The sequence below is a fragment of the Ahaetulla prasina genome, chromosome 2 (assembly GCF_028640845.1).
Source record: "Ahaetulla prasina isolate Xishuangbanna chromosome 2, ASM2864084v1, whole genome shotgun sequence".
Lineage (NCBI taxonomy): Eukaryota > Metazoa > Chordata > Lepidosauria > Squamata > Colubridae > Ahaetulla > Ahaetulla prasina.
Window position 1 is genome coordinate 744,041 of NC_080540.1, and position 26,087 is coordinate 770,127.

Consider the following 26,087-nt stretch of genomic DNA (forward strand, 5'->3'; position numbering starts at 1 on the left):
AAGGCATTTTTATATTAAGTATTCAAGTTGTTTCACACACTATAGTTTCTTACTGCCTGAATTCCATATAATTAAAGAAACACCAAAATTGCTGTCATGTACTGTATGATAATAGTGTTTTATCCACTAGCTTGGCAAGCCATAGTACACAACACACACTTCAAAAAGTCTTCTCAGATCTGAGCTTTCCCTGAGAAATTACAGCAAGCTATATCCCTGAAATGGCTGAAAAACTCAATTCAGCTGAGAGATGTAGTCACGTCATGGTCAGATCACTCTCTCCTTCGCCTGGACTTCTGACCGCTTACTCAACACCGCAGGGAGATGGAACTGCTACGGTGGTTCCATCCCAGGCGCCTGATGGACCCGGAGAGGTTCCGACGGAGCTTGGGCCATTTCCTGAGGGTCTGGCCCACGGCATGGCGGAGGAACTAGCCAGAGCCTGGGAACGGGCTGCGGCTGGGGCCTTAGATTCAGGCCTCTCATGTGCCTCTGACCCGGCGCAGATCCCAACTGCTCACTGGTACCCGAGGAGCTGAGGGGATGAAATGCCGGAGAAGACGCCACAGAGCTCTTGGAGGTCTAGCCGCCAGAGGCTGATCGACACCAGTTAGGTCCTATACTAGAACCCACTCCAGTGGCACTGAGGGATGCGAGCGCTGCTACGCCTCCTCATTGCGCCGGCAGATAATCGCCCGCCGCCTTGTTTTCGTGACCCGCCTCCTTCACCAGGGAGAGCGAAGACCCGCTGCAGGACGCATGAGGAGTTTAATCTGTTATCTATAATGATAAAATCGCTCAGCTTCGAGACGGTCTGGACCAAAATTATGCGATTCAGACGGGGCGCCTGAGGGCGGTCTTGGTGATATTGTCTGGGATGAGTTTGACCCTGTGGCTCCCGAGGACATGGACAGGTTGTTGGGCAGGTTGAATGCCACCACGTGTTTACTGGACCCGTGCCCCTCCTCGTTGGTGCTGGCCACTCCGGAGGTGACACGAGGCTGGCTCCAGCGACATGAGTGCTTCTTGTTGAGGAGTTTTTCCGGCCACCTTGAAAGATGGTGAGGCCCCTCCTCAAGAAGCCCTCCCTGGACCCGGCTGTTTTAGGTAATTATCGTCCGGTCTCCAACCTTCGCTTTGTGGCAAAGGTTGTAGAGAGTATGGTGGCATATCAGTTTTCCTTTCACCTGGATGAAACTGTCTATCTGGACCCGTTCCAGTCCGGTTTCCGGCCCGGTTACAGCACTGAGACGGCTTTGGTCGCAGGATGATCTCTGGAGGCCAGGACAGGGGATGTTCCTCTGCCCTGGTCCTATTAGACCTCTCAGCGGCTTCGATACCATCGACCATGGTATCCTGCTGCGCCGGTTGGAGGGATTGGGAGTGGAGGCACCGCCATCGGTGGTTCTCCTCCTATCTCTCCGACCGGTCGCAGACGGTGTTGACAGGAGGGCAGAGGTCGGCCCGAGGCGCCTCATGTGTGGGTGCCGCAGGGCCCATCTCTCCCGCCCCTTCTGTTCAACATCTATATGAAGTCACCAAGTGAGATCATCAGTGGTTTCGTGTGAGGTACCAGCTGTACGCTGATGACACCCAGCTGTATTTTTCCACACCGGACCACCCCAATGAAGCTATCAAGTGCTGTCCCGGTGTTTGGAAGCCGACGGGTCTGATGGGGAGAAACAGGCTCAAGCTCAATCCTCCAAGACAGAGTGGCTGTGGATGCCGGCATCCCGGTACAGTCAGCTGAGTCCACGCTGACTGTTGGGGCGAGTCATTGGCCCCGATGGAGAGGGTGCGCAACTTGGGTGTCCTCCTGATGAACGCTCTTTTGAAGATCACTTGACGGCCGCCTCCAGGAGAGCTTTCCACCAGGTTCGCCTGGTGCGCCAGTTGCGCCTTTCTAGACCGGGATGCCTTATGCACGGTCACCACGCACTCGTGACGCCTCGCCTGGATTACTGCAATGCTCTACATGGGGCCCCTGAGGGGCATCCGAGGCTCCAGTTAGTCCAGAATGTGGCTGGCTGGTGATAGAGGGAGCCCTCGTGGCTCCCGTGTGACACCTATCCTGGGCAGACTGCACTGGCTACCTGTGGCCTTCCGGTGCGCTTCAAGGTTTTGGTGACACCTTAAAGCGCCCATGGCATAGGGCCGGGTTACTTACGGGACCGCCTGCTGCCACCGAGTACCTCTCACCGACCTGTCCGCCTCACAGAGAGGGACTCCTCAGGGTGCCCGGGTTAGGCAGTGCTGCTCACACGCCCAGGAGGGTCCTTCTGTGGGGCTCCCACCCTCTGAACGAACTCCTCCAGGACTTCACAACTTCCGGACCTCCGAACCTTCGTCATGCGAGCTCAAAACACACCTATTTATTTATGCGCAATAAGTTAGTTTTAAATTTATTGGTTTTAATGGGGTTCTTAGTATTTATATTGTTTTTTATCAATCTGGCTATTGAATAAGTTTTTTATGTCTGATTTTAAATTGTATTTATATGTTTGTTTTTAATTGCCTGTGAACCGCCCTGAGTCCCTAGGGAGATAGGGCGGTATATAAATCTGAAAAATAAATAAATAAATAAATAAATAAATAGAGGCCAACTCTCTCTTCCAATGGTGGGGAAAGCCCCAGCACTACTGATCCTGTCAGTTTTTTTCCTGGTTTTTTAAAATAAATAAATAAATAAATATATAAAAGCCTCTTTTCTGTAGAGATTCTCAGGCAACCCAGGTCCTGGTTGTCCCAAAGGGGCTTTTTCCAAAAGGCAACTGGACTTCTTAGTTTTTCCTTGAAAACGTTTTGCTCTTCAGCTTTGACTGGATGGTGGGGAATAGAAGGATTTATGGTTGAAGTCTGATCTCTGCTGGTTGATAGAGGAATTTTTTTTAAGGAGGAAAATTTCCTTGATTCGCTGATACTCTGAAGTGTTTGATATCTGACGTGACGTAATAAGGGGGAAAGAATTTTTCCCTTCCTCCGAGTCTTTCAGTTCTGAGCACCCCTGCCTGCAGGGAAGCAGTCACTGGCCACTTCGGTTTCCTTGCTGCCAGCTCCTCTGCTCCCCACCCCCAGAGGGGCAAGAAAAGAAGCAGTGGTGGAAACTATACCAGGAGAGAAGCAACCTAGAACTGAGGAGGAATTTCCTGACCATGGGAACAATTAACCAGTGGAAGTATTTGCCTTCCGAAATCTTGGGAGGCTTTCAAAATGAGACTGGACAAACACTTGCTGAAATGATATAGGGTTTCCTGCTCAAACAGGGGTTGGACTAGAAGACCTCGAAGGTCCCTTCCAACTCTGTTATTCTAGGTTCTAAAATTGCTGAAAAGTTTCACACTCAAAACACAAGTAAAGAAATAAAAGGAAAGCGAAAAAAACCAGGAACAGAATTCTAGCTGCAGCCAAACAACAGTTTCCAGCTTTGTCCCCACCCAACCCACAAATCCAGGACTCCGGTTTTCGGTAGGGAGTTGGATTCCATTCACGTTGCGGGTGCCCTCAAGTGGACTTTGGTGGTCGAGTCTGTTGGAGACGCGCTGTTCCCAGACCGGAGGTACAGGAAGAACCATTGGAGGCAGCTGGCACGGATCAGCCAATAAACCGTCAAGTGGTGGTGCCAACAGGATTACCTGCATACCTGTCATTTGATAGTTTGGCACCTAAATATCTCCCAAGGGGCTCCTTGTAGCAAGACAGGCCCTTTGTCTGTCACCAAATTGCCTGAAGGGAGTTACATTTTCTGCAATCGCATCTGGTTGCAGGAATCAATCAGTTGAGTTGGTGGATGAATCAGGCCCAATCCCCCCCCCCCATTTTATTTTATGATTGATTGATTGATTGGATAGTAGCAATCCTTCCTTGCCCGGACAGAGAAGACAGAATTCCAGCAGCAACTGGGAGATTGTGGACATTTGATAAATATGGAATTAAAGCAATGCTGGCTTTTATTTAGGTAGTAAAATAAAAGGCCACCCAGAGCCCAACCATCTGCTCAGGAGAAGGTCCCTTCCGTGACCTTGAGGACTGCACAGCCCAGGAAAAACTCAGAAAAAGGTATTTAAAATCAATGGGATTTCATTGGGGGGGGCTGAAATCTGTGGAGGGCAGCTGCAATTCTCCCAGCCAGCAAGGTAAGGTTCAATTCTGTTCCACGTCTGTTGTCAGGATCAGCACAAAACCCATGTGCCACATCCCTCTGGACACTCAGGAGTCCCATTTTTCTACCGGCCATCCAAAGAGGAAAGGCGCTAGAGCAGGGGAGGGTAACTATGGCAACTTTATGACCTGCGGCCAGCCATAGCACCCCATTGGTTGTCTTAGCAACCATGACCTTTGGCCTTTCCCCAAATGGGCCCTGCTGCCCTAAGCAGGGAGGCAGAAGCCCACCAGGCCTCCTCAGATCTGCTTCTTTATTATGGCCACCTCCTTTGCTTCCACTGGCAGCTGCCTTTCCCTCCTTGCCAGCTTCTCCTTACCTGGTGGCACTGGGATTCCCTCCCTGCCAGCCTCCTGCAACCCTGGGAGCAAAGAGTCACAGGGGGGTCCTGGCAGCCCTGCTGGCATCGAAGCCCAACCTGTGACCCACAAAAACACAAGGAAGAATTGCCTGGAAGTTTATCCTGCACCATTAGCATTTTAAAAGGGGGATATTAGCTCTTTTAACAAGCAAGTTTTTCCTCTTCTTAGTCAAGGCCCTTTCTTTGCTATGGGACAATTGGCTTTTCCTGCAACTACACAACAGAGACCACATCCTGGAAGTCCTTGAATACACTTGGAAGTTTAAAGAGACACCAACCCAGCTGGGAAGGAGCAACGCAACCTACAAATCTCGCCCCTTGTGGAATATGATCTATGATATTCAATGGTTTCTATAATCTCACATCTAATCCATGCTTTGCTTGATCGCTCGGTGCCTCTATTGAGTGCATGCATTGTGTTTGTGTGCTCCATGAAAGGACTTCCCCTCCCCCCTTAATAAATGCTGCTTGCTTTGCCTGAATTACTCGGGGGGGGGGGTGTCGTATTTTTGGGTGGGCAAAGGAGCCCCTCTCCTAAGCACAAAGTCTCTCTCTCAAATCCAAGGATCAGGTTCTTATCAGATCCACTCCAAACTGGGGGGTGGGGGGGGGTTGCCTGTCTTTGTGGGCAGCAGGAGGAAGCAGCAAGAATGTCCTTTTTGAAAATCTGGGCCCGTTTGTGAGTTTTAAATTGTAGATTCAGCCAATCTCACTCTCTCTCTCAATCCCCTACAAGAAGCCAGGAGCTCAGAGCGTCTTTTCCAACTAACGATTTTTATTAAAAGGCAGAAGTTTTCTTGAGCGACCAGGCAACCCGTTTTGGGGCCCCCTGGCTAACCCAGATCTTCTCCTACAATGACCTGAAAGAAATGTTATCCTTGAAAACATCCGGCAGAAACTTGCAGAGTTGATGCCCTCTAAAGGAGGTTATTTCTCACCCTGGGTGACTTCATAAAGACAGGCAGAGTGTAGCCTTCACAATCCTTCGTCTTCACGGCAAACGTACAGACTGGGTCCCTTCTCAAATCTTTCCATTCCCAAACAAACTGCCTCGCATCAAACCTAAAACCACACTGACCTGCCCTTCCGCTTGAACTGGGGAGTGCCTCCGTGGGCCTCCTGCCAGCGTCCAGGCGGCCCAAGGGCCAGGCAACGTGTTGCTCCCTGCCAGCCGGGGACGAGTCCTGCCATCAGCACAGCCTTCCCTCCCGTTCAGAGCTGCCACTGAGCCCCTCACTCGGCAGACGAGCCGGCCCTGGGCAAAAGAGGTGGTGAAACTGCTGCCCTTGACCAGCTCTTCCGGGGCAGCAACATTCATGGAGGAGGAGGAGGAGGAGGAGGTGAAGTCCCAGGACACTCCCAGAGTCAGGCACGTGGTTCACGGTCGTGAAGGGAACAGCTCAGAGCATGAGCTGACCTTCCAGGCGAGGGGCTGCCAAGCCCCCCGCCACCACCACCCAAACCGGCCAGAGCAACCCAGCTCCCACTGGGGCTCCCCACAGCCTGTCGCTGGCCTCAGCCCATGTGGCCTCCTGGGACCCCCCCCCCCAACACACACACACTCTCCAGGACCCAGTGACGGCTGGGCACTTTCTGGAGGAGCCTCGGCTTCCACAGCCTTCCACCTCGGCTTCGGAGTCTGTCCCATCACTGGGCACCAAGGCTGTCCGGCACCGTGACGAAGCACGGTGGGGGGCTTTGTGCTGGGGAGGCCCGTGTCTGCCAACCGGGCATTGCCGTCCAAGGAACAGAGTGAAAATTGTCTTCCGTTTGACACGTTGAGGAATAAAAAGTGAAGCGAAGGAGGAGCCGTCCTGAGAACGGGGCGTTCTGTACATGGAGAGGAGGAGCGGGAGGGGAGCCCGGCCGGTGGCTACGGCTGTGGCAGCTGCTGGCGCCCCTCTGTCTCTGCTCGCCAGCGCTCCAGCGTGTGGATCCTCTTCTCCAGGGCCTCCACCTGCCTGTGCACGGCTCCCACTGTGGAAAGAGGCAACCAGGGAGAGTCAGGTAGGGCTGTGGGGAGAAGAGGGGGAGGGGGCCGGGGAAAGGGGCTGCCAGAACGAACCCACAGGTTGGAGGGGGGGGCACAGAAGGGGCTGCCCCACTTACAGTTACGGAGGACGGAGATCCGCAGGTCCTCCAGCGAGCGCTGCAGGGACTCGAGCGTCACCGGAGAGGGCTGTGCTGAGGCATCGGGCAGGGCCGAGGGAGAGGAGCCGGCAGGAGATGCCCTCCAAGCCCCGTCTGCCAGTCTCCGGCGTTTACCTGCAAAGAAAGGGCACCTCCTAATGCCTCCGGGAGCACCTGCAGCCCAGGTAGGAGGAGCTTTACTCCTTTGGGGCAGAGAGGTCCACCTTGGGGGAGGACGGGACATTTGCCCTGGTGGCTCAAGACTCTGGTCCTCCCACACAGGGGAAAACAGGGGGCTGGGGGTCACTAGTGACCCCCACTCTCCTGGGAAGGAGCAGCAGGTGCCTCTGGCTGGCCTGGGGGGCATAACCTGAAGCTGCAGCTGGGATACCCTCCCCCTGGTACTGCCCAGGCAAGCAGGTGGGAGGTGCTGTTCCACGAGGGCCCTGGGGGGAGGCACAGGTGGGGCCCAGGAGGGAGGTGTGGAAGAACCGGAGTAGCTCAGCTTACCCAGCAGCCCGTGGGAGGAGGCCTCTCTGGTCCCAAAATGGGGGTCCCCCTGGTGGAAGCAAAAGTCAGAAATGGTTGCCAGGAAGAGAACTCAGAGGGAAAAATTAGGTTCTCCTTGGAACCTCAATTCATGGCAGAAAGGATGCTCCTCTAAAAGGCCCTTTGGACCCTTTTCTTGAATTCAAGACCTCCCCCCTGGACTGATGTAACTGCCAGGAAGCAGCTGTATTCTGGAGGCGAAACCCAAAAAGGGTGCAATTTGGAGGCCATCAGCTCTCCTCTGTGCTCTGCAGGCGGTGCCCCTCTATGGACTGGCAGCCTCACTCCACCACCTGGCTTCAAGCTCTCTCTGGCCTGTGAGTTTCTGCACGCCAAGGGGGGGGCACTCCAAACCCCACCTACCCCACCCTGAGGCCTTCCCTCCACAGGCTGGATGCGTCCAGAACAGCCACAGCGGCGTTTTGCAAGAACGCTGCCATAGAAGAAAAGGTATTTTCTGTGTCTGGAAATCCCCACAGAAGTGGAAGGGGAGGAAAAGAGGGGCAGGGGCCCCTCAAGAGAGCCCAAGGCAAGGATTTCCCCCACCTGGTGGAAGAAGCAGCTCAAAAACCTTCCTGTCACCATTTTGGGCCTCTTGCTTAGAAGGGTCCTTTGGGGAGGCCGACTCAGCCCCATAAACGCCCCCCCCCGCACTTACCAGGGTGCCAGGGCCTGGGGCAGACTTCGGGCAGGGCGGTGGGGGCTGCTGCTGCGGAGGGGCCTCTGGGCTCAGGCCTGGTGCTGCCCCCGTCATTGGCCCCAAGGATGCGCTTTCACTCTGGGCCCCTGGCAAGGCATGAGGAGGGAGAGGGGCCACGGTGGGCGCAGAGTAAGAGAGGGGGGAGCCCGGATCCAGACCCTGCCAGGAGGAAGAACAATCAGCAGAGCCTTCAGAAGCTCATCAAACCCCATCAAGGGGCCCCCTCTGCAAGGGGCCCCTGCCCCAACCAAAGGAGGGGGGCAGATGGACTCCCCCCAAAATCTTCAGGGCCAGTCACAGAGCATGCATGAGCAGCAGCAACTGGCAGACTGGCACCCAATGATGTCTCTAGGACATCGCTGGGGGGTGGGGGGGCATCAGATCGGACAAGGCCAGAGATTCTGCTGCCCACAAGGGCCCCGAAAGGGCAGCAGAGGAGTGGCCCCTTGCAAGGAACAATACGAAGACCTTTGCCAAATGAAATCCTCAAACTCCCCATTTCCCACCCAAGCGGCAAAGGGAACGGAGCATAGGGGCGCCCTCCACCCCCGGGCCTACCTGGACTCCACCCTGCAGACCCGATTCCGCCAGGATGCCTCCGCTGGTGTCCAGAACTCCGAGAGGGGCAGGAAACAGATGGGGAGGCAGGAACTGGCCGGGAGCCGAAGGAGGACTTGAGATGGTGCCCGAAGAGGCCCTCATCGCGCTTTGGGGCTGAGGCATCCAAGGGGGAGAGGCGGCCATCTAGAAAACAAGACGGGCCATCAGGCTACAAGACATGGGTGCGAGGGGCAGCTATTTGAGATGGAAGGGGGGCACACCCAAGAAAATGGCTGGGGGCATCTCCAGACCTGAACCCACCGTATACAGCCCTCCCGCCCAAGCTCAGGGCTTTTCCCACCCAGAAATGAGAGGGGTTTCTTTCGTACTGGCGGGGCAGAAGAAAAGGACTCCTCCCTTTCAGGGTCGGCACAGCTACAAACCTGTTCTGCAGGAGGGATTCTCCCCCCTCCCCCGTGTATTTGCCATGCCCGCCTTGGAGAGTCACACTACGAACTTCTGAACACGGTGAGATCCACATCGGGCTGGTGCAGTGGTGAAATCTGAACCGGTTAACTACAGGTTCGCTGGTTGCGCATGCGCAGTGTGCACCACGCACCAAATGCAAGGTGTGTGCGCACGCGCAGTGCACACCAAAAGGAGGCATGGGGTAAGTAGAACAGCATGCCGGGGGGGGGGATCAGCTGTGGTGCGTGATCTTTTTTTTTTACTTTTAAAAGAATTTTTTTTACAACCTACTCAGTTGAATAGCTTGTAAAAAAAAATGCTTTTAAAAGTAAAAAAAGGGCTCTGACGATCAAGCAGCTCAGCTGGGATCGTCAGAGCCTTTTTTTTAAAAGCATTTTTTAAAAGAAGCGACAAGCAGGGAAGCAGGCGACTGGGCATCGGGTGGGCATGGGCGGGGGGTGGGGGGGTGGAGGGATTTTTGCTACTGGTTCTCCGAAGCACCCGCCGCCATCGCTACCGGATCAGCTGATCCGGTCTGAACCGAGAGCATTTCACCCCTGGGCCGGTGTGATAAGAGCCGTGTTGGTGCAGCGGTTAGAGTGCAGTATCTGGGTGTGAAGAAGGACAACCAACCGTCAGAGCCGCTCCCTCGTCGTGAGTCTGAGCAGGTGGATTTGTCGGAGAGGCGGCTGGGGTGTCCAGTGAAGTGGGAGAGTTCTGGATGGTCCAAATGGACATGGGGTTCAGCTGACTGACACCTGCAAAAGGCACCCCAGGACAGCTCAGCAGCTGCTGGCTGCATCTGAATGCCACTTGCTCCCAAGCCCCAACTCTGTAATGGCAGCGAAACAAACGGGCTCACACAATACGCTAGAGCCTGGGTTAAAGAAAGATAGAAAAACTGTGCTCCCGTATAAGAAGCAGGACCTACATGAAACTTCCAAAGGCTTAAAGGAACACCCGCTTGATGCCACCCGCAGAGAGGAACCTTTGGAGATCCCCAAATTGTCCATCCAAACAGGGAAGGCAGGCAGGGGTTGCGCCCAGGAAGAGACCCCGGGCATTGCCACAGAGCCAGTCAGGCGACCGAGGCTGCCCCCCCCCCCCGGCCCCCTTTGGCCAGGCCCAGAGGAAGCCGAATCCTTTGCTACATTGATCGTGGCTCCATCGCTTCAGCCTTTCCCGTCCGAGTTAGCATAAATATTTGGGTTCTTGAGGTCAGGAAAAGCTGACGCTGAGATGGGAAGGCTGGCTACAAATAACGTAAGTGAAAGGAAGTGTACCTGGGGGGTCCTGTGTGGGGCTTAGAGGCACTTCTGGGGCGCCCAGCTGACTGCCTGTCAATAAAAACACACAACCCTGTTCAACTTCTTCCGTGGTTCTGCTGAAGTCGTCTGAGTAAAAAACAGATCATGTAAGCGCATTCTGTCTTTGCAAAACACGGCCAGGTTTGCTCATCAGCCTGGCTTAAAAGGGCTTTTTGGTCCCTAAAGGGCTATTGGAGCCTGGGGGAGGGGGGAGGGGAGGGATAACCTCCGGGCAGCACCCTTAATGATAAGTGAAGCCAACTTGACTTGCTGCAACCCACAAATGCTCCCTTAATGGAAAATTATCTTGCGATTCACCAACTGAAGGGAGCATTTGTGGGGAGCATCACGAGGGGCTAATCCGGACCAATCTTCCGTTCGAGAGCGGGAAAGACATGTGGCCTTCCAGGGAGCAGGTGGGAGGCGTCCCGGGCACAGAAAGTGACTCAGGACCAGGTTGGGGAGGTGGGGGGAGGGTCTTCTGGATGTTCAGAACAGGGGATTTCGTCATGGCCACCAAAGCCCTGAGAGGAAACAGACCAGCCGTCCAATTTCCTTCTAAATGGTCAGGCCTCCAAAGAAATGTGGAGCAAATCCCTGTAACCTCCACATCCTTAAAATAGGCTACCCAGAGGAGGAGAAGGGATACAACACCAGAACCTGGACATTTTATCATCAAAAGGTGGCAGCAGCAAGATTTTCACTTGTATTTGTCTGTTTATTATGTCACATTTATATACCTGCCCATCTCACAGAATGCAATTCTGGGTGGTGTAGAAGATGAACTTGTGAAAATCAGTCCACAACTGAAAACACCAATTGAGCTTTTATTTATCCCCCACAAATGGGGTCAGGTGGTCTCCCGCCTGTCGGGGAAGATTGCCGGAGGAAAGGAGGGCAGCCATCTTGGCGTGTCAACATTAGAGTCTGAATGAGGAAGGCTGGAAGCAGGGGCTTGTGTCCTCCTTGCCTCCGTCCGAATTAGCTGGCTCTTATCAGCTCTGGCAGCAAAAGAATCAGTGTCTGCCAAGAACCCTCGATAGCTGCCAAGACGCTGGTGAGTCACAACCTTCAGCTCTAGTCAATCCGTGGATTTTCCTGATACAAAGAGACACACCAGCTCTTGCTGCCTTTTATATCCTGTGGGGTGTGGCTCCATGACTCAGCACTTCCTAGGCCTGCCCCTCCCTTGCTTCTGTTGTTCTCTTCTCTCCTGCCTACGAAACCTGGGATTGAGCCAAGCCTGATTGCTGTCAGCTGGGTCTGCAGGCGTGGCCTGTGGGGTGGAGAGTCAGGAGAAGGAGGCCTCGTTATCTCTTTCGCTTGGCCTGCTTCTGGCTCCTGGAGCTGATCCAGGGAGGCCGGTGCTTCCAAGGTAAGTCCTGATGGCCCTTCCCCCTCACTGTCCAAATCACTTTCTGGCAGCAGGCCTGGCTCCAAGGCACTTTCGGGCATGGGGCCAAGTTTGGGGGCGGGAGCCACAACAGGCTTGTGCTGCATCAGGGAATGGGCCTAATGTCCGAAGGGCCCCTTGGGAGGCCACGATCCAAGGCAGCCGAGGGGCAGAGAACAGCTCCCAGCCGGTGTGGGGGGAGTAACCGAAGGAGAAGATGGAGGAGGAAAGATTGCGAGTGGCAATCAAGGAGGACAGAGGAAGAGAATTAAACGCTCTTGGAAACAACCCAAGAGGTCGTGGGCCTGCCTGGCAGGAAGAATCCCCTACACAAGGCGGAAAGGAGCACAAAACACACCCAGGCCTGATCCAGGAGATCTCCCAGCCCCAGCCCCGAGAAACAAGATGATTCCGGCAGTGGTACAAAGGAGGGGGGGGGGAATTCCCTGTGAGGACTTAGGAAGAGTCCTGCAGAGAATCAGGGGCTCGGTCACTTCACTAGACCGACATGAGAGACAAGGAGTTTGCTCCCGAAGCTGCAGCTGAATTAGCGGCTCTAATCAGGGAGGAGCCGCCATGTTGAGTTAGAAGGTTGGAGGGAAAAATTAAAGAGCAGCAACACAATAAAAACAACTCTCTTCTCCAAACTCACTCACCACCACAACAAAAAATGGCAGACCAAAATCCTTCCTTTGAGAAGCTGGGAAGGGAGGCGGAAAAGCCCTCAGTGCTGAAGTGGCCCCTACTCTGGCCAAAAGACACACACACAGGAACACAACCAGGACTTTTTCAACACCAGTGGGACAAAGTGAAGACATTTTGAAACAGATCTACGCAATAGATCAGCAGATCAAGTTCAACAGAAAAGTTAACACTTCTGCTCCATTCCCAGCTGGACTCCACGGAGCGAAAAGATGCAATCCGAAACGGGCTGGTTTTGTTAAAAAAGGCTCTGTTAGTCAAAGGCAGGCTGTGGCAGGCTGGACCAGAGGGAAAAAGACGCTGTGATGGAAGACACCTCACAACTGGCAGAATCACAACTACCCAAGAAACACAGATGAAGCCAAAAGGAACCTGGGGAAGGCATTGTCCCAGAGGCCCACCTGAAATGGAGGGACAAGGGGCCATTCGAAAGGACAACTGCCCGTCTGTTGCTCTGAACTGGTCCAACCTGTCAATCAACCATTCTTCAACGGGCAAAATCTCTGAACATCAAAGACCTTTGAAAGACAGCTGCGATCCAGGACAACCCGAAGGACCAAACAGCAAAAGCCAACTACAAGGGCAACAAAGTCCTCCAGAGAAAAGTTTTATTAGAAAAAACAACAGTTACATCCAAGCCGGTGAATATAAAACACCAGAAAGCATCCAGGCTAAGGGAAGGACACGCACCAGGACCAGAAAGCTCCCCTCAAAGGTGGCGTGCTCTTCCCACCAACTTTCAGAGATCTGTCAGCAAAACAGAGCAGCTGCAGCCAAGAGACCCTGCCCAACCTTCATGAGAGGAAGCCCACCTCTCACAAAACCCGTCCCTGAACATCCTTTTGACAGGAGAAATTCTGCTCAAGCAGCAGCCAGGGTTGATGTCATGCCTGCCCCAACTTGGGTTCTTAGGAAAGAAACACCCTCGACTCCATTTGTGTGAGAGATATAATTTTAAACTAAAACACGAGGGGTTACAATACAGCAAAGCCAAAAAATCTGCACCTAGTTAACTTTCCCCTTACTCATTCCTCTCCCCTGTTATCTCCCTACTGTCCAGTTACATTGAAAGGAATTGTTTTGGTAACGGTCCTGCATCAGGAGGGGCCGCTGCATTCTGACCTCTGGTCTCTCAGGAAAGCACAATGAGTAGTTTCAGTTCCGGCTTCCCATCAGCTCCCTCCACCCATAGTCTATGTCAAGCTGGCATCTAGCAAAGTGAGGCTGAAGCTCAGGAGGGCAGTTCTGACAATCAACTTGGGGTCCAGAGGGGAAGGACGGGCAGCAACTTCACCTGGTTCACAAGACACACACAGACAAAGAGGTATTCCTGTTTCCCATTGCTCCCTTGCGGAGTACTTACTGAGAAGCACCGCAGGCTGGGTTGGTCCCACAGGCGAGGCCTGATCGTCCGCAGTGCCTTGTTTGTGGCCCCGGAAGGTCCTCTTCTCTCTCAGTTCCTTCTCTATTTTGAAGAGCTTCACCATAATTAGGCAGCAATACACATCCTAGAAAGCAGCAAAGCCTGTGCTTTAGAGCAGGGCATGAATTTCTCCTGCAGAGGCGCCCGAAGAGTTACGCCACAGAGTCAGCTGATGAGCAACAGGGAGGATGGGAGGAAGGCAGAGCCTCCATCCTCCCCTTCTGCGTTGGAGAGCCCGGGGAGGAGGGCAGCGGAGGAGAGAGAAGAGAGCTGCAACCGCAGGGTCAGAGGGAGGACAGTGAGGGAAGGAATCGGCCAAGGGGCCCTGGGCCATCCCAGAGGACCCCTGAAGGACTGCGTGAAAGTGAAGGGAATGTTGCCTCACTTTGTAACCTTCCCTGGCACAGTTGTTAAGTGAATCATCGTAGTTAAGTTAGTAACACGGTCATTAAGTGAATCTGGATTCCCCATTGACTTTGCTTGTCAGAAGGTCGCAAAAGGGGATCCGATGACCCCGGGACACTGCAACCGTCATAATTTTGAGTCAGTTACCAAGTGTCTGAATTCTGATCACGTGACAGTTGTAACTGTGAAAAATGGTCATGTCGCTTTTCTCAGTGCTGTTGTAACTTTGAACGGTCACTAAACGAACTGCTGTAAGTCTTGAGCTATGCCGATGGCCGTCCTCTCCCTGGACCTCAGCAGGGCCTTCAACAGATCAGCCCTTAAAGAGCAGCCAAAGGGGAGGGGGCTCCAGCTCGAGTGGGGTCCCAGGTCTCTGTCTGGGCTCTTCTCCTTGGGAGGTGGGAGGCAAGGTTACCAGATGGACGCAAAGCTGGGTGGGCAGCCCGTGCTTTAGACAGAGAAGACCCCCCCCCCAAAAGATCTAAACGGGTTTGATGATGTTTCACAGAGAGAAACGTGAAGCCCAGGTCTGGGTAGGCAAAGCGTAAGTCCCAAGAGGGCACTGGGAAAAAGGGGCATCTGGCTGAGGAGGACAGCAAGACCACCTACCCAGTGGTTGGTCGACTGATAGACATCCCCTTCCACTTTCTTGCCGTAGGACACCACCTTCTCCACCTGGTGATCCTTCAGGACGGCCAAGTCAGGAGCAGGAAAAATGGCATGGACCCTGCAGAGGGGAAAAGGCGGCCGGACTTCAGCAGGACTGGCAAAACATTGGCACAAGAGTCTATGGAGATTCTCAGTCATCCAGGTCTTGGTTGTCCCACAGGTGCTTTTTCAGGAGGCAACTGGACTTTTCTTGTTTTTTCTTTTTGAAGACATTTCACTTCTCATCTGAGAAGCTTCATCACTCTGACTGAACAGTGAAGAACGGAAGGATTTATTATACTCCTTGCAAACAGCTGGTCATTTGCATTTTTTTTAAGAGAGTCGCTGAGGCCGCTTGGAGGTGACCCTGAGGACACCGGATGAGAAGTGGAATGTCTTCAAAAAGAAAAAACAGGAAAAGTCCAGTTGCCTCCTAAAAAAGCACCTTTGAGATTGCCATGGGAGCCAATACAGTCAAATAAGTAAATTATTTAAAAAACCATTATTTTTATAGCTCCCTAGATGATGCAAAGGGGTTTGAGACGTTTCAACTTTAGAAAAGCCAGGAGAACCAGGCTTTATTTAGAATCCCACATCCCAAAACTCCAACAGACGAAGATGAGACAGCAGAATAAAAAGCGGAATGTATTTCTCCCCACAAAACATCAAAAAACGAGGAGCATCAAAGCCTTTTTTTCTCCTTTCTTTCCCATTTCTTCGCTGCCTCTTTCAAGCCGCAGCCCGGCACAGTTCAGCCCCCACCCCCAAAACCCCAGAAACCCCCAAAGGGTCACTCACAGCCTCTGCACCACGTAATCGCGCAGGTCTTGGTCGGTGTTCTCATACCAATCCTTCCTCTGCTGGAAATGAGAGTGTGGAATCGCTTTGAGCGCAGAATACTGGAAACGCCCGGGCCCGACAGCGGGTGCAACTTCTCCGGTTGGGGGGCTGAAAAAAGGACCACAAAAGGCACCCTGCAGCTTCTCATTTGCGTTCCAGAGCCGGAAATTAAACCACTAGCGGCTGCAGTTGGCAGTGGTTATTTCGGGTTGAACATGAAGAAAAGAAATGAACTAGGGGGAAGCGTTTAGGGAAACGGAGGTTAAGGACCCTTTGGGGGAATGGTCCCCAGAAGTCCTCACTCGCCCCATCCCCCTTGAAGGGTCCCTTACTTTGGCGCCCCAGGTGTTGCCGGGAGAGCTGGAGAGGAAACGCCCGGCTGCCTGGTTCCTCCAACCTCAGCATCCCCTGGAGCGGCAACTGCTTAAAGAGAAGGTTTCCCCCGTTAGCTCAGAGAGAAGGCCAGTAGGTTGACAGATAAAAACAAGGGCTGCCACCAGGCCTGGGTCCAGAGCTGACCAACCCACCCTTTGACTGCTGGACTTCAAAGAAAAGAGGACTCATCCAAGAGACCATGAACCAGGCCCAGGGAGGCCACCTTAACTGGGAGGGAAGGAGGGAAAGGACAAAGTGAAAATGAAAGAGAAAGGCAGGGCAGGACCTGCCGTTAAATCAATTATCAATCAATCAGAGTACAGCTGGAAGGAACCTTGGAGGTCTCCTAGTCCAAGTGCTCAAGCAGGAGATCCTATATCATTTTGGACAGGTGGCTGTCCAGTATCTTCTTAAAAACCTCCAGACTCAGGAGCTGTCAAACCACCCACCCACCATTGCCCCTGTGTAGGTCACAAATACGGCCACTTGACCCCAGGACAAAGCGGCCCTTATCATTCGGTGGCTAAGCACCTGAAAGGGGTCGCTTGGCTTTGGGGACACTGGGGCAGCCACAACTTGGAGAACAAGTCACAGGTTTTCTCATCAGCACCACTGCGACTTTGAACATGCAATTGTTTAAATATACTGTATATACAGTTGTTAACAACCAGTATTTCTGTGCTGGTTTCCAACGGCCACCAAGACTTGCAACTTGTCTTTGTGAAGTTTAGGGTGGAATCAGGTCTCCTGCCTGGAGCACGGGGTTGGACTAGAAGACCTCTGAGGTCCCTTCCAGCCCTACGATGCTCTGTTCTATGTTCTTTACATCCCTTTATGAACCAGCAAGAGGAAGGCTACTCAAATCCCACTAAAGCAAGGACCTGCTTAATGGGTGGGCGCTTTACCTCCTCTACCCACCCACCCCAGCCATCTTTCTCTCTGGTCTGGACATCCCCACAGTTCAGTGCCGGGTCCTCCCTTCCTACTACCCCTCAGCTGCAACTCACTCAAAGCCTGACGCCAGGCAGCAACTGAGGTCAGGGCCGCCAATCAGCAGAGAAGACAGAAGAGCTCCCAGAAGCAAAAATCAGGGCAGCTTCCCCAGAAGGCCCTATTTTCTATGAAGCCCAGCAGCCAGTTGAAGGAACTGAACGAAGCCATGGGGGCTCTTGGGATGGGTGCCCCACTCCTTCCCAAAGAGGAGGGGGTCCCACCAGGGCCAGAACAGGAGAAATCAGTGACGTGATCCTGACCAGGAAGACTCAGAGAGGGACTGGTTCTCCACAAAGCCAGGTACCACCCAGGATGGAGGCAGCCAACAGGGTGCCCGTGGCAGCCTCACCTGGCTGGTCTCTCTCTCTCTCAGCGAGGGAAGCCTGTGGCATTCCCGTCTCTTTGGGCAATGCTCAATAAGATGTCAGGCAAGGGCACCTCACCGTAGCCACTTGAAGACCTGTGGACTTCAAGTCCCAGAATTCTCCAGCCACCATCGCTGTCTGGGGAAGTCTGGGAGTTGAAGTCCACAGGTCTTCAAGTGACTACGGTTGGACACCCAACATAGGGCTCAGCAGGCTTCCTTTGCCTGCCCCCAATGCCCTCCCCACTGATCTTTCTCCTCCCCATCATGGCAGAAGCTCCAGAAGACGCCCCACAGATTCCGCAACCTCCCTCTGGGACCCCTGCCCTACCCAGAGCCAGCCATACCTGGCTCAGGGGCGCCCCTCCTGGTCCAGCCAGTGTCCTGTCTCTCCATCCTGGGGGGCACTTTGGCCGGGGCTGCCTCCAGAGGCTGCGCCCACCAGGCCTCCACCTTTCTCTGCAGGGCGAGGCAGTAGGCCTTGAGGTCCTCCTGCATCAGGTGCGCCTCCTTGAAGGGGATCTTCCAGAGCGCCTCCTGCATGGCCACCACCTTCCCCTGCAGGGCCACCGCCATCTCGGGTGGCATCTCTTGCAGGCTCTCCCGCACCGCGTGCACCTTCTTCTGCAGCGCTGTCACGATGCCCGGAAGGGCGTAGAGGATGCGGGGAAGGCCACTGAGGTTGTCCTCCAGGATCTCGTCTAGCGCATGCTCCAGGTCGGCCAGCTTCTCCTGCACGGCGCCCTCCTCCTTACGTGGTGTCTTCCAGAGAGCCCGCTGCATGTCTCCCACCTTCTTCCAGAGGGGGCTCCAGAGCACATTCCACAGGTAGTAGGAGAGGACGCTGATCTTCTTCTTGGCGATCTCGCGCAGTGCCCCACGCAGCTCCTCCGCCTTGGCCCACAGCGCCTCCCGCAGGGCCGAGCGGGCCAGTGTTTCCTGCAGCGCATCCGCCTCAGCCAGCAGCGCGTCTGCCTCGGCCAGTGGCTCTGTCCAGAAGTCTGTGGCTGCCTTGCGTAGTGCCTTGGCCTTGGCACGCAGCAGCAGCACCTCCTGCACGGGCAAGGCGTGTAGGGCCGCCTGCAGCACCGCCAGCTTCTCCCGCAATGTCTCCCGGTCACCAAGTGGGGCGGCGGCGGCAGCCTCATGCAGTGCCTGGAGCTCCTCGACCAGTGCCGCCACCTTCTCCTCACGGTCCAGGTCGGAGGCGAGCAAGAAGACCTCCGTCTTGAGCGCCCAGACCTTCTCCAGGAGTGCCACTGCCTCGTCCTCCCAGCGGCCACCCCGCAGGGCGCTCAGCTGCTCCCGCCAGTCACCCGGCCGGGCCCGCCCAAAGGCCTCCTCCAGCGTCCCCAGCACCGCCGGCAGCTCGCCCTGCTCCTCCACCTCGGAGCTCTCCTGCAGTGCCTGGCGCAGCGCCCGGGGCTGCTTCAGCAGGGCAAAGACCTCATCGAAGGGTGCGCTCTGCAGGGCGTCGCGCATCTCCTCCAGCGAGCCCCACCGCGGGGATGCCGAGGCCGAGGCTTCCGAGCCCTCGCTCTCCAGGGAGCACAGCAGCAGCCCCACCGCCCCCTCCTCCTCCCCTTCCTCGACCGGCGGCTGCGGCTGCAGGGCGGCGCTCAAGGCCTGCGCCTCCCGCCGGGCCGCTTCGGCCTCCTCCAGCGGGGCTGCCCAGAGCGCCTTCTCCAGCCAGGCCACCCACCAGCTGTCCGTCTTCTCCAGCAGCGCCACCGCTTTCTCCAGCGCCGGCCGCAGTTCCTCCAGCGGCGCCTCGGCCAGGCAGTCGCGCAGCGCCGCCGCCTTCTCGCGCAGCGCCCCCGGCCGGCCGGCCCCGCGCAGCGCCCGCGCTTCCCCGCGCAGCGTCCCGGCGCGCTCGGCCCAGCCGCCCTTCTGCTCCAGCAGCGCGTCGCGCACGGCCAGCAGCTGCCGCACCCGCGCCCGGCCCTCCCCGCGCACCGCCCGCTCCAGCCCGCGCAGCGCCTCGCCCAGCCGCTCGCCCACCAGCTGCTCCAGCGCCAGCTGCAGGTCGCCGCTCTTGGCGATCAGGTCCCCGACGCCGCCCGGCTCCCACAGCGCCTCGGCCAGCGCCTCCCGCTGCGCCGCCGCCTTGGCCTGCGAGGCCGCCTCGGCCGCCGACACCACCCGCGGGCCGCCCGCCGCCCCGCCGCCCTCCTCCCTGGCCGGCGAGCCCGGGCGCCGCGCCTCGCCCCCGCCCTCCTCGCGGCCCCGGCCCGCCGGCGCGGGCGGCGGCTCGCCCTTCTTGGCGATGGCGAAGGCCGAGGCCAGGGCCCGCTCGCGCAGCGCCTGCATCTCCCGCAGCAGCGCCATTTCCAGCCGCAGGAAGGTCTGCAGCCGGTCCTGCTTGGCCTCCGACAGCGGCCCGGCCCGCGCCAGCAGCGCCTCCCGCCCGCGCCGCGCCTCGCTCAGCTGCTCCAGGCAGCCCTCCAGGCTCATCCGCGGCAGCTTCACCTCCCGCCGCCAGCGCGCCCGCACCGGCGCCGAGACCCGCTCGGCCAGCAGCGCCTCCGCCTCGGCCAGCAGGCACGCCATCCACTCCGGCGAGAAGGCCGGCGCGCCGCCCCCGACGGGACCAGCCGCCCCCGGCTCCATCGCCGCCGCCGCCCCGACCAACCCACCGACCGCGCGCTTGCTCGCCCACTCCGCCGGCGCTTCCGGTCGAGGGAGGGAGGGAGGGGCGGGTCCGGGGGGCGGAGCGGCCGGCTGGTGGGGCCCCACTCCGGTCGCTGCTCTGGGGGCTCCGCGGCTCGAAAGCTGCTTTGTCGGCGGGGAGTTCGGGTCGCAGCTGCGGGAGCCCGGAGCCCAGAAGGGCGCAGGGCAGCCCAGGACAGAGGCGGCGGGAGCAGGTTCCGCCGTCTTCCCTGCGCTTCTGCCGGAGGAGGAGGCGGCGGCGGAGGGGCGCGGCTTAAGAAAGGCGCGGGAGGCCCCTGAGATTGCGCGCACCCCGAGCCGGATGCACCGCGCGGCCGCAGGCAGAGGCGCCGATCGCGGCGGCAAGCGCGATAGTCCCGGGCGCAGGGTGAGCGCTGCCCGCCTTGCAAATCCGACCTTTCGGCGGGAGCCGCCGGCGAAGGAGAGGCCCGGCTGCTGCTCGGGAAAAGCAGCTCCCAGTTGGCCGGAAGTGACTCTTCCGCTCGCTCTGCTCCGCCACCCCCCCCGCCCCGCCTCTTGTGTCCGGTGCGGTTCCCAAAGCTCAAGCGAAACGGTCAGAAATGGAAGCGGGGCCGCGAAGGCGGGGAGAGATGGGAGGCGCTTGGACGGGAAACGAAGGTCCGTAAAGATGGAGGAGGGGAAAAGAGGGGCTTGGAGGATAGCCGGACCAGGGCACACACACGCACACCCCATTGTGTCTCCAGGGCCGAGTCTGGCACTCCCCGCCCCGGGGCGCCCCAAAAGAAGAGAACTGAGCTGGGGGCTCCTTGGGGCTGGCTTGGTTCTGTACAGAGGGAGATTACGCAGCTGTGCTCGCAGCCAGAAACTGCGTCTGCCTCCCGTATTCCAAGATTTCTTTTTCCCACAAGGATCAATGAAGGGGACCCCATTCCCTGCCATGGGTTGGGGGCTTTCCATGCCAGAGATCCAGGCTGGGAGAGCCCTCCCAGATTCCTCCCCAGGAGGGTCCTGCGGCGGGGGGGGGCATGGGGGCGCAGCTGGAGCCCACTTCTGGCTCTGGCAGCCTCACAGGGAGGGCTGCTGATTTTGGAGAACGTTTCAGTCACATTTAGGAGGAAGTCTGGAGGATTATAAAATCATTTTATTGGAACTAAAACTAGCTGAAAGGAGGATGAGAAATCTTTGTAGGTATGTTTGTGCCTGTGTGTGTTGTTGCTTCCCTTTTGATTTTGTCTTTTATTACATAAATGCTTTTAATAGCTGGTCTTGGGTGCTTGAAAATATTTTAGGAAAACATTTATTCTACTGCCGTGAAGGTTTTTCTTCATACATCCCCCTTGCCATCTTCGAGACCCTCCCCCTAGTCCCTGTCAAACAGACTGGTGCATTGCTTTATCGACTGGAATTGGCTTTTAAACTGATTCCCTTTTGGAAGTCTCCAGTGAATGGAGAGGGGAAGCCCAGAGAGAGTAACCTAATCAGAGGGGAGTTTCTTTGCAGCTTTTGAACTGCACAATTCACAAAGCCTCAGAGCCTAAGCCTCACGGCCTAAGAGATCGATATTCTTCTAGAACAGGAGTCTCCAACCTTGGCAACTTTAAGCCTTAAGAGGACTTCAACTCCCAGAATTTCCCAGCCAGCTTTGCTTTGCTTTGCTAGCTGGGGATTTCTGGGAGTTGAAGTCCTCCAGGCTTAAAGTTGCCAAGGTTGGAGACCCCTGTTCTAGACGCTTTTGGGGCAAAAGTCAAAAATAAAAAGAAATGCAGAGTGGGCACAGGGGAGGAAGGCAGACCCTCTGTCGTCCTCCCCTTCTGTACCCCAGCCCAGGAAAGGGGAGCTGGAGCTGCTGGGTCAGACAGGGAGAGGAGAGAGATGGGGTCAGTCCCCAAAGCCACAAGGGATGGAGTCTTTAAACCCAGGCAGCAGAGGGTGCCCGGTCAAGGGATAACCCAGCTGCAGAAACCACCCACCCCATTTGGGTGTGGAGGCAAGACACACACACACACACCCGCAGTTCCTCTCTCAGGGCAGTGGCTGCTTGCCTGCCCAATCTCTTTACATGCGGGGAACACGGGAAAGCAGCCAGTGCTATGGGTGCCTCAGGTGGCCTAGAGATAAGTCCATATTGTGTGCAGCTGAATACATCTTCCACTTTCTCATTAAATAATAAAAGGATAAAAAAATTATGGATTCAGAAGAATTGCCCAGATTATGAAGTTGATTGTGCAGGGAAAGGCAGCAGCCCTATTGTAGCCCCCAAATCTTCCTTGGCTGCTCCCTCCCCCAAGAGACAGAGTCACGGGGAGGCGGGGGGGGGGAATTCTGGGCTGTTCTTCCCGCCTGCCTCAGCCCTGGCACACACACAGCCACAGTTTTATTTGATGCCAGCTGGATTCACAGATCAGAAAAGCACCATTGCCATACGGGGTTCAGCAGCTCCCCTCTGGATGCAGCCCTTGACTGGCTCCTCTACCGAGCATCCAGTGACACGCCAGCCCCCCCCCCTTCTGGGCAAAGCTGAGCGGTGCCAGTCCCTGAAAAGTCCCAATGCGTCAAACAACCTCCGGGCTCCTTGCAAGGAAAGCCACTTTGGCCCAGTCCCAAAATGAAATCGCTCACCCATCGTGATTAAGCATTTCTCCTTCATTGGTGATTATGTGTCAGAAAACATAACAGCGTCTGAATTAGAACCAAACTCCTTTCAGTGCCCGAGAAGAATTACCTCGACATCTCTAGAAAACGGGAGTGAAGAAGTCATCAAAACTGGGGAAATAAAAACCCCAATTGTGGGGCTTCCAATCTGCATCTAAGCCAGAACATCTGCAGCCCAGCCGAGGCCCCTTCCCTGAGAAACTGCTGCTCCCCACCAGGGAAGAATGTCCCACCAGAGTGCCTCGGCCAGGAACCCCCGTCCCCCATGGGCATCTTTTCCATCAGGGAACCAGCAGCAGCAGCAGCAGCGTAAATGGCTGAGCAAGAGGCCACCCCAGGCCCCACCTCATGGCTTCTACAGGGAGTCTCTTCTGGGGTGACCAATGAACAGTAGGGGGCCCAGCGGTGACTCCTGGGAGTCTTCCTGTGGGACGGGGGAAGTGTCTGCAGTGGCCGGGAGCCCCTCCCCGAGAATTCACTGTGCCCGGCTTCGCTTAAACATCCCTTTGGGCTCGTCTGGGTGCAGAATGGAGGGAAGAGTTCCCTGGCAGGGGAATGTGGGGATCCCTCACTGATCTCTCTGCAGAGCTGAGCAGAACTGGCACCTCCAGCCCAGCTCCCACATGGTTCACAAAACCCGTGCCAGAAGGGCCCCTTGAGGCCATCTAGTCCACCCACCCCCGGGCAGTCCAAGCCAAGGATTCCAGCTTTTTTTCAACCTTGCTCATTTGTCTCAGTCATTCTTGGTGCTCAAAAATCAACAGTCCATGGAACCCAGTGGAGGTGAAGAATTCTTTGCGATTCAGAAATTGTATTTCTAGGAAGGAGCTTCAAATGACCTTTGCTGTCTCTGCGAGCAATCCCACCAGGATGGCTTAGACTTCCACCCGAGTTCCTGTGGTTCGTCTCCCTGAGTGTTACTGGGCACACACACACATCCAATCCTAGAGTGTTTTGCTGTTTGATTCTCAATTCTGCATCGCTACAGCCGGCTCATTTCCTCTGACCTTCCAGGATTGTTTCTGGGCTCCAGGATGAGGTGTCCCCCCCCCCCTGCCACTCCCCCTCTCTTCATCCTGTGCCTTCATGAAAAGATTGGAGGGCCCCTTCCTGGCACCCGTTCGCTCCTCACTCTCCCATTGTGGGTGGGGGGGGGGCAGGAACCCCAGAAGAAGGGCTTCCTAACCCTTGAAGCCACCCAGCCCAAACCTCGGCAGTTTGCTGGCCAGGGCACAATGTTCCTGGAAGCCCCTCCCCGTTTCCCAGCACAGGCTTTGCTCCCTAAGCAGCAGTCCCCACCCGCTTCCAGGCGATTCTTTCAACCACCCAAGGACCTTCGCGCTGAGGCCCCAGGAAGTCAGTCTGCAGCCAGAGGACTCAACTCAGCACCTCCCGCCAAGAGGCTCTGCCCTGCAGAGGCGGCTGCTCGGGAGACTCAGCCTCTTGACTGCTGCAGGAGAAGCCCACAGAGCTGTCAGCACCTGGAACAGCAACAGCAGCGTTTCTGTCCAAGCAATTCCTGGCCCACAATTCCCACACTTTTGGGGGCTGGGAAAGAGGATGATACTGGCAGAGGAGGGAAAATCTACTTCTGACATCCGTATCTCTTCGGGGGGGGGAGAGGGCTGCATGGGAGCACCCCAGATATTCCCGTAATCTCCCCTGCCTCACAGAAGACCAACCGAGCAAGAAGACGGGCAGCCCGCCCTGGATGGATTTCAGGGGGGGGAAGCAGCCCAAGCCCCACTTCTGCTTTCAGCAGCCCACCCTACTTGTAGGTCCAGCAGGCAGTGGCCCAGCCCTGCCCCTTGCAGAGCTCCTTGTGCTTCAAGAAGCAGCTCTGGACACGGAACTTGCGGCCACAGTCCTGGCAGGTGTGCAGGTTCCCGTCGTGGGTCTTCATGTGCTCCGTCAGGTGGTGCTTCAGCTTGAACTTCTTGTTGCAAACGGAGCAGCCGAAGGGCCTCAGGCTGAAAGTCAGCATGATGTGCCGGTCCCGCTTGGGCTTCACGGCGAAGCGCTTCCCGCACAGGCAGCCAAACTTCTTCCCGTCAGGTGCAGACATCAGCTTGACGGGCGCGTGCACCGCCTGGCCGTGCACGGCGTGGGCCAGGATCTCATTGCCATGCAGGTCCACGGGCTTCCACGAGCTCTCAGGGAAAGCCGCCACGGAATCTGCAGAAAGGGCCTGGGACTTCCCAGCCAAGCAGCCAAGAACCGTGGACTCTCCGCCAGGTACGGGGAGGTAACTGAGCTGCCCACCAGCCTGGACCTCTGGCTGGCAGATGCCCGGCACCTCAGATGCAGCCGGGGGCCGGCTCAGGGATTTCAGGAAGCCGGCATCAGAGAGGCAGGAGGCCGGGTTGCCCCCCAGCGCGGAGGAAGCGACCTCCTCAGGTTCGAAGTGCTCCTGCTTGATATAGAAGACTTTGGGGACCTCGTGGGATGAAGCAAAGGCAGGGCCCAGCTCCCTGGAGCCTTTACCGAGACGGCTCCTGCTGCGGCGGCCCTCTTCCTCCTCCTCCTCCAAAACCACCTTCACCGTCCGGTTAGCAGAGCCGCTACAGATTTGGTCCTGCCGGTCCTCTTCCTCCTCCTCCTCCTCCTCCTCTTCCTCCTCCTCCTCTTCCTCCTGGGACACCCGGATCTTCACCACCTCCTCCTCTTCCTCCTCCTCCTCGTCCAGGCGCCGAGGGCGGCGGGGGCGGCCGGACCCTCCTCCGCCATCCTCCCGGAGGCCCGGGCGATGGCCACCGCCGCTGCTACTGCTGGGGCTCTCGGCGGCGCGGGCGGCCCAGGGGCGGCTGTAGGAGAGGGGCCCTCCGGCCGCCTCCAGCTCCTTCAGGATGCCCGAGCACTGGTCCACCACCTGCCACATCTGCAGCCCGCTGGCCGCCAGCAGGTGCCCGGGCAGGGCGTCGAGCAGCAGCCGCAGGCGGCCCGAGTAGATGAGCTGCAGCAGGTTCTCGAAGGCGTCGGGCTCGATGGCGCCCGGCAGGACGAGGCGCCCGGCGTCGCGCAGCAGCAGCTTGTCGTGGAAGTAAGGCGAGGCGGCGGCCAGCACGCTCTTGTGGGCCTGGAAGACGCGGCCCTGCACGTGCACCGACAGGTCGCAGAACTTGCCCTCCAGCCGGTGCCGGTTCAGCGACTCCAGCAGCCCCGCCGCGTAGTGCGGGAACTCGATCTGCACGCTGCGCGGACCCTCCGCCTCCATGGCCGCCCCAGGGGAAGAGTCTCCCGCGGGCTCTCAGGCGGGGATCCGGGCGCCTCGGGACGGCGGCTCTCTGCACATGCTCAGGCGAGGCCCGGGAGCCGCGACGCCCTTTGCGCATGCGCAGGGAAGGAGGAGCGAGCCTGGCTCCGCGCACGCCGGGGATCCCCGCGGGGGAATCGGAAGGGCGACCGCCCAATTAGGTGCCGGAAAAAGGCTGCTGCCCGACCTCCCGC

General features: G+C 56.8%; 2 protein-coding genes across 4 annotated transcripts; both read right to left on the minus strand.

Moving 5' to 3' along the window:
- Positions 1-5,275: 5,275 nt before the first annotated feature.
- Positions 5,276-20,972, minus strand: LOC131192645 (uncharacterized). Of its 3 annotated transcripts, none has more exons than XM_058171977.1 (12): positions 17,705-20,972; positions 15,958-16,048; positions 15,584-15,733; positions 14,747-14,864; positions 13,673-13,817; positions 10,191-10,301; positions 9,541-9,665; positions 8,458-8,643; positions 7,858-8,058; positions 7,161-7,209; positions 6,630-6,785; positions 5,276-6,497 (listed from the first exon to the last, which is right to left on the minus strand). In XM_058171977.1, the coding sequence occupies exons 1-12, from the start codon at positions 20,943-20,945 to the stop codon at positions 6,394-6,396; spliced, it is 4,677 nt and encodes a 1,558-aa protein (XP_058027960.1). In that variant the 5' UTR covers positions 20,946-20,972; the 3' UTR covers positions 5,276-6,393. The 3 variants fall into 3 exon arrangements, with proteins under 3 accessions (XP_058027960.1, XP_058027961.1, XP_058027962.1); XM_058171978.1 differs by having other exon boundaries at positions 15,958-16,045; positions 17,705-20,969; XM_058171979.1 differs by having other exon boundaries at positions 10,191-10,244; positions 17,705-20,964.
- Positions 20,973-24,408: 3,436 nt separating this feature from the next.
- ZBTB9 (zinc finger and BTB domain containing 9) lies at positions 24,409-26,086 on the minus strand. The gene has a single exon (XM_058172258.1). It carries the CDS (start codon positions 25,852-25,854, stop codon positions 24,409-24,411), a length of 1,446 nt encoding a protein of 481 aa, XP_058028241.1. The 5' UTR covers positions 25,855-26,086.
- Position 26,087: the final 1 nt, after the last annotated feature.